This window comes from Medicago truncatula, chromosome 7 (genome assembly GCF_003473485.1).
Source record: "Medicago truncatula cultivar Jemalong A17 chromosome 7, MtrunA17r5.0-ANR, whole genome shotgun sequence".
In the NCBI taxonomy this organism is placed as follows: Eukaryota; Viridiplantae; Streptophyta; class Magnoliopsida; order Fabales; family Fabaceae; genus Medicago; species Medicago truncatula.
The window spans coordinates 24,689,930-24,697,138 of NC_053048.1; the positions used below are offsets into that span (position 1 = coordinate 24,689,930).

Here is a 7,209-nt window from a genome sequence, read left to right on the forward strand (position 1 = left end):
TTTTAGGACAACTTATAAAACAACTAAAAATATAAAAAATAATGTAAGTATTGACACGAAAATCAAAACAATGGAGAGAGTAAAAACATAATAAGAGTATGAGAGAGAGATATTTAAAAAATTATCATAAAATAGTTGTACAACTATCATTTCTATAACTAAAAATGAATTTTCAAATTTTTCTTTCTCATGTATCTTATATGTTGAGAATTTCACTTCCAAAATTTGTTTTCAACTTTTCATATGAGCAGCTCTGACATTTGGAAACAAAAATTGAACACTGTATATTTGCTTCACTTTTATAGTGGTTAAAATTAATTCTCAAAATGTAGAATTGATTTTCAAATGTTTGGTTGTTTTTAAGTAAAATTGATTTTGACTTTAGAATTGATTTTACTTAAAACTTTTTATATGGAGATCTTTTTCCATGCAAGTTTACAAGTGAGAAAATTTTTCTTCTCCCTTTTTTCTTTTCTCATTCCCTTAATTCAACGTGAGTTAACTCAAACTAACATTTTTAAGATCGGTTTAATCATTTTTTAAGTCAGATTAACCAGTCCTAAAAGTGTCAGCGTGACAAATACCGAGTCTGAGTTAACCTCCGTTGAAATAAAGGAATTAGCAATTTTGAAAGGAGAGCAATTTTCTGTAAGTTATGGATTTACTATTGATTTGAATTTCAAAATGGACTTTGAAAGCATACGAAATGGTGCGGCTTTTTGCACCCCCCATTTTAAAACTTTAGTCGGCAACACATATTCGATTAACTTCTAGACCACATTTACTTGAAAAGTTACCTAATTTTCTCTCAGACACTTTGCAAAATTTGAATAAATCATGAGGCTCTATGCGGATATAAACTTCTAGAGTGTTATTTGGGTGTTTATTTACATTGGTATGGTGTTTGGAAGACTGAGATTGCACCTATTAAATCAATTTCTACATTACTGCCTAATAACATGATTGCAGCTAGGACATAACTAGAAATTTTGATTATTGAAGGATGTGTTTTTGGATGTTTATTTACATTGGTATGGTGTTTAAATTACCACCAATGGAGAATCTTAACGAAAGGATAGAATTCAAGAAGTTACAACTGTAACAAAATCAATGTTACCACCAAAATGTAGGAACAAGAACAAAAGTTAGATGACAAAACTCAAATTTTGAAGAGGGTTGAGCCACCAAAAGTTAAAATCAAAAGCTAAATTCTCATTATTCACTTTCAGCCATAAAAAAGATAAAAGTTCCACTTTATCAAGTTATTGGAGGTTGAATACTCCTTATGCCAAAAAATGTGACAGTTTCTCTCCTTTCAAATGACGCAAACACAAACCATCTAAATTAATTGAAGCGAAGATTAATTTTTTTAGAATGATCTCTTAACTCGGTAAATTCAATGAAATGGTTTTAAAAGTGATTCAGACTTAACTGATAAAATTCATAACCATTGAAAAAACAAGAAATCAAATACACCCAAAGTGATTGCATCCCAAAAACAGATGATTAATATTTCATATGTAGGATCAAAATATATATAAAAAAATACAATAAAATGTATTTTTAAGAAGACAACATACCTGATGAGCTTAGGAACGCTGAAGAACAAAGAGCTCAAAGCTCAAACCGTCAAAATTAATATAAGCAACTAATTTACTAACATTAGTCCATAGAACATTTTTAAGTAAAAAGTTGGAGATAACAACAATTATGCAATTATATATGTATAAAATAATTGAAGACACTTTAACATCTATGAATCATAATTTCTCTATTGTGAAGTCATATTTTAAAGTTGTTTAATGATTTTTTGTTACATATTTGATTGTTTCATTTTCAACATTATAAAAAATATTCAGTATGTAAAACACTATAAAAAAAAAAAAACATTTTCCTCTATGTATGAAAGCAATTATTCATCAACAGATCTCTCGTATAGTTGGTCATTTGATTTTTTACAAAAATCAAATTTTTGAAAAGATCATTAATAAATAAAAAAAATTAAGCGGGGACAACTAACATTGTAATAGCACTTGTTTAAATAGAATCGTTATGAAACTTGAAACACATCATTTCAGAAACAGTAATCAAAAGCCCTTAGTTATATCAGTCTAACACTCATTTTTGTGTATTACAATTGTCAAATAACAACGACCGGTGAAGAGATCGTGTTTGAAGTCATTATACTTGATGTTTTTAAGCCAATTGTTAAAAGATCAAAACTATAGATGTCAAATAAGTTAATTTTATGGCTTATTTGTTATCATATTTGGATATCAGAACCAGCAAATGAGAATATAGTGTTTTCTTGAAAGCATTGAAGTACAGGTCTACCAAAAAATTTGCCTCTAAAATTTTCTCGTTTCTTTTCTTTTCTTCTTTCAGAATGTATGGATGAGGGTCATAAGAACTAAAAACATTGAGGAGGAACAGAAGAGGCAAATACAGAATGCAAGAAATAGTAGCTAGGGAAAATGACCCAAAAGAGAAAGAAAAAAAATTATAGAAGATACAGCTCTTGAAGGATCCAAAGTATCAATTCAAAGTTAAAGCTGAAAAGCTCATCAAGAACAACAGGAACTGAACATATTTTTCTTTGATCCAGACCCATTAACCAGGGTTACTCGATTCACAGACAATTCAGCCTTATAGGAATCAGAGTTTAAGACTTTGCGGCTGATATTATTGTAAATTTCCCGGATGACAATCTCAAAAGCCGTTTGGACATTGGTAGAATCGAGTGCTGATGTCTCCATAAAGAACAAACCTTCTTCTTCTGCAAGAGCTTTGCCTTCCTCTATGCTCACCTCTCTGATATTCTCCAAATCACACTTATTTCCCACCAACATTCTCGCAACGGTGCTATCATTTTGAGCTGCAATTATGCAAGAATCAAAAACTCTGTTATGAAACTGAAACTGTATGGAAAGCAAATGTCTGATATGAATTAAGAGTATTAAAGCACGTTATTAGTAAAATGTCAAAGGTAAAAGCCATGTTTTACATGTTTATCTCTTCAAAATGCTTGTGACTGACCCAATCAGCAGACACAATTAGCCAGACCGAGACTTAGCCTGCAGTCGCTACATCAGCAAATCTCGACCGTTTGACGAAGATTTGACAGCTTCTATTTGACATCACAAAATCAAATTTAAAATACAAGCTGTCTTATCCTCATCCAACAGTCGAGACCCATGACCGTTGCAGATTATCCATTTCCCGTCACAAGTATCAAATAAGTATAACTTGGTACTCGAGGTTTCATCGTCAATTTAGTTTGACAATAATGCAAGTATCGTCACTTAAGTTCTCCAAATATTTCTGTGACATCTATTTAATCCTCAATGATGCAAAGCCTGATCATTTTAGTCCATCTATCATACAAAATATCATCAAATTAGCCCTTATACTCATTTCTTAGCCCAACAATAAAGGATTAATTTGATGACATTAGGCATAATGTAGAAACTCAGTTGATAAGATAAAGAGAACAGTGAGTGTACTCATCTCCTTAAGGTATGTCTAACTGACACATGCACCCCTCTCTTTTGCAAAAGATATTAACCTCCCCTTAATTATATCCATTCCTCTATATTGTAATATAGGGGTATGTACGTATTATTTAAATAAGGGAGGTAAGTGTTTGTTTTTATAAAAAAAGGAGTGTGGGAGTATACTTTTCAAAAGAAATGTTTTGAGAACTAGTGATGATGACACTTGTATGTTTGGAAGACTACATTAAGGTTCACTCCTATTTGACTCATAATAATGTTCTAAAGTTAAGCAGTAACAGAAAAAAAATAATATGCTAAATTTGATTAAGTAGGCTCTGAGTTCTGACAGTAACACATGTCAGTAATTTTAGCAGCTAAAAAATAATTTCAGTCAATCAGAGACTTAGGGTGTGTTTGGATTGAAGTATTATATGATCGTTTATCATGTTAATATGTTAACTTTTTAAAAAACATTTCATAGTGTTTGTAATTTAAAAATGAAAAGTAAATCCTCCCCTCCCTTCCCCTCCTAAACGCTCCATCCAAACACACCCTTAGAAAACGCAATCTCCGAGTAAAGTGTCAGATAAAAAATAACATAAGATAAAGCAAATGGAAGTTTATATAACAAGTTCACGTTGTCCATAATTGAGAATATATGCACACAATAGCATTCCATCTTCACAATTCACAATACAGTCAGTCAGGAATCAGTCATGGTGGTAGCAACATTTAATTATAAAATATAGTTCAACTTGTTAAAAAGATATCTGCAAGTTCTCTGCAAAAGTGTGTCTTATTGTTAACTTTGAGAAATTCATAAAAATCTCTCATCTACGGTCACGGGAACACTAATTAAGCAACAGGTGTTGATGATCTAAGGGAGACATACATACATCTAGCAAAAACTGGGATTATATACCGTTTATCAAATATAATAACCTAGTGTCCCTTTTTAATGATATGCAAATTTTAGGCCACTGCTAAGGTAACTCCCATTCATAACATGAAGGAAACAACAAAACCAGGTAGATATCCTTCCAAATTCAAATGTATTTATTCTAATTCTAGTCAAATAAAAAAATCCAGATCAGCGCATTATACTGAAAGAATAACATAATACTATATGATAATTTATTACTAGGTATTTGGAAGTGCTTATATGAAGAGTTAAATAATCAAGCTCTTATAGGATGACTTAATTTTACACATCTAATCTTTACTCCATATTTTTTTGGTGTACAATCCTATCTCACCATAATGTCATATTATAGTAATATATTTTTAAATATTAGTACAAATATCTTAATTTATTAGTCAAAAATTTCTTATAATGCCAAAGCATATTAATTAAGGAATTAACTGGTATGCATAGTTAGTGTAAAGATCTTATACACTATTGAGCAATCACAAATCATCATGTGTGATTGTTCAGATAAATAAGATTAAAGCCAACATTTTAAATAATACAGCAATTTATAACTTATTGACAATGCATTATTATTGCGAGGCATACTCTATTATTTTTTTATGTGTTAACCCTAGGGGAAGGAGGTCCTGCTCATCCCAAGTTCAACAGAGAGATAAATCAGGATTGCTCAAAAATTGTTGTTCCACACAAGAATCAAGTTCGGCTTATCAATACAACGAAAGTGTATCAAAACCAAACTTAATAATTAAATCCTTGCAGAAATAGAACAATGCCCAAAAGATGTATAACTTAAGTTCACAATCATCATATGATAGCTTATAAAGGCAACTTATCCACAGCTTACACAGAGTTTTATTCCCATCGATATCCCATCTTAACCTCTTTGGTTGTAAAAGCACCTCTTCAATAAAAATTTAATTAAATCGTTTAATCAAATGTCCACCTAGTCTACTCTTGAATAAAAGCGCCCCAATATTGTCTCAGTGCACATACCTCAGTTAGTAGATACAATGCATTGAAATATGTAGGGGTCAGGGATCGAACCCAGATTCCACTTATTCACTCTAAGGGTGAAATTCTAAACACCAGACTACTTGACCAAAAGGTGAATTCTCTTTTCTCAATCGACTTTTCTCCATCCGCAACAAAAAACCGCAATCCCTTATTATAAGCACTTTTTACCATTTTTACATAAACAATAAATACATATAGTAATTTATAAATGAAAGAATTTTTTTAGAAAGTTTTTACTATTTAAAAACAACATTTCCAATAGTAAGATTCAAGAACATATTCCTAAAAATAGGCAAATTAGTCCACAAATGACACTCAAAAAAGTCAATAATATATACATCAACCAAACTAACTATAAACACTTAAATTATAGCTGTCGGATGCGACACCTATAATTACACTGAATTATGTCATTTTCTCAAATTACTATCTGTGTGTCTGTGTATCAGTATCAGTGTCATGTCCGGTGTCTGTGTTTCATAGAAAGAAAGTAAAGAGTAATAGAAACACTTACTAGTGAGTTCATCAAGCCACCTCTTGATACTTTCAAACGTTCCTCTCCTACTAATATCATAAACAACAAGAGCACCAAAAGCACCACGATAATAAGCAGAAGTAACAGCTCTAAACCTTTCTTGTCCAGCAGTATCCCAGATCTGTGCTTTCACTTCTTTACCATCGATTTCAACCATCTGCGTCTGAAACTCAACTCCAATTGTTGCTTTTGAATTTGAATCGAACTCGTTTCGCGCGAATCGGGATAAGAGGTTTGATTTTCCTACGGCGGAGTCGCCGATTAAGACGATTTTGAAGAGGTACTCTTCTCCTCCTTCGCCGTTTTCTTCTGACATTGTTGTGATTTTTTTTTCTTTAGGTGGTGTGGAAATGAATTTGAAGAGTGTGTGTGTGGATGGAATGTGAAGAACGTGAAGGCGATTATGATTATCTATCTTTTTGTGTTGGGGTTTTGGGGGTTTTAAATGTTTTTGAAATTAATTATGAGTTTTTTTGGACATGGTGCGTGATTAGTGGCGGGTTTTTTGTGATTTTGAGTGCTAGGGTCTAAAAAGGGCTTTTTGACTTGCTTAGCACTACTTTTTAACTCAATAAAATATGTACACACTCATGTTACTAATATAAACAAAAATCTACTTTTTAAATACATTTATTTAATTATGTAGGTGGTCTTTATTATTATATGTCACATACATCATTAATTGAATGTATCTAAAAATTAAATTTTTGTTTATATTAGTGACCGGAGAGTGTAGAGTACAAAGAGAATTTTTTAAGAAAAGGGAATAATTTTTTATTATTCTTTCGATTTTTCATAGATATTTTTTTAGAGATTCTTTTAATAGATTTTTTTTTAGGGTAAGATTCTTTTAATAGATTTGTTTGCCTAATAACTTGTGATTGTAGAAAAAAAATTAAGTTGTGATAGTTAATATGCAAATGACTAAATTTATTTGACATGACCCAAAAAAATTAAAAAATATTTGTTTATTTTAATTTTAATTAATAATCATTGGTCTATGTTCCTTCAAAAAAAATCCTCGGCCTATTTCAAAATAAATAATACTCCCTCCGTCCTATAATAACTGAATCATTTGCACACAAAAAAATGTCATAAAATAACTGAGTCATTTCACTTTTTAATACAATACTCTCTCCGCCCCAAATTGTATGTCACTTTAGCAAAAATATTTGTCCCAAATTGTATGTCACTTTAGAATACCAATGAAACATTAATGTTAATTTTCCTATTAT

General features: G+C 30.9%; 1 protein-coding gene across 1 annotated transcript; it reads right to left on the reverse strand.

Moving 5' to 3' along the window:
- Window positions 1-2,290: 2,290 nt before the first annotated feature.
- On the reverse strand, window positions 2,291-6,432 carry LOC11426947 (ras-related protein RABA5b). Its single transcript, XM_003622716.4, has 2 exons — window positions 5,954-6,432; window positions 2,291-2,875 (listed from the first exon to the last, which is right to left on the reverse strand). Exons 1-2 carry the CDS (start codon window positions 6,288-6,290, stop codon window positions 2,565-2,567), a joined length of 648 nt encoding a protein of 215 aa, XP_003622764.1. The 5' UTR covers window positions 6,291-6,432; the 3' UTR covers window positions 2,291-2,564.
- Between the last annotated feature and the right edge of the window lie 777 nt (window positions 6,433-7,209).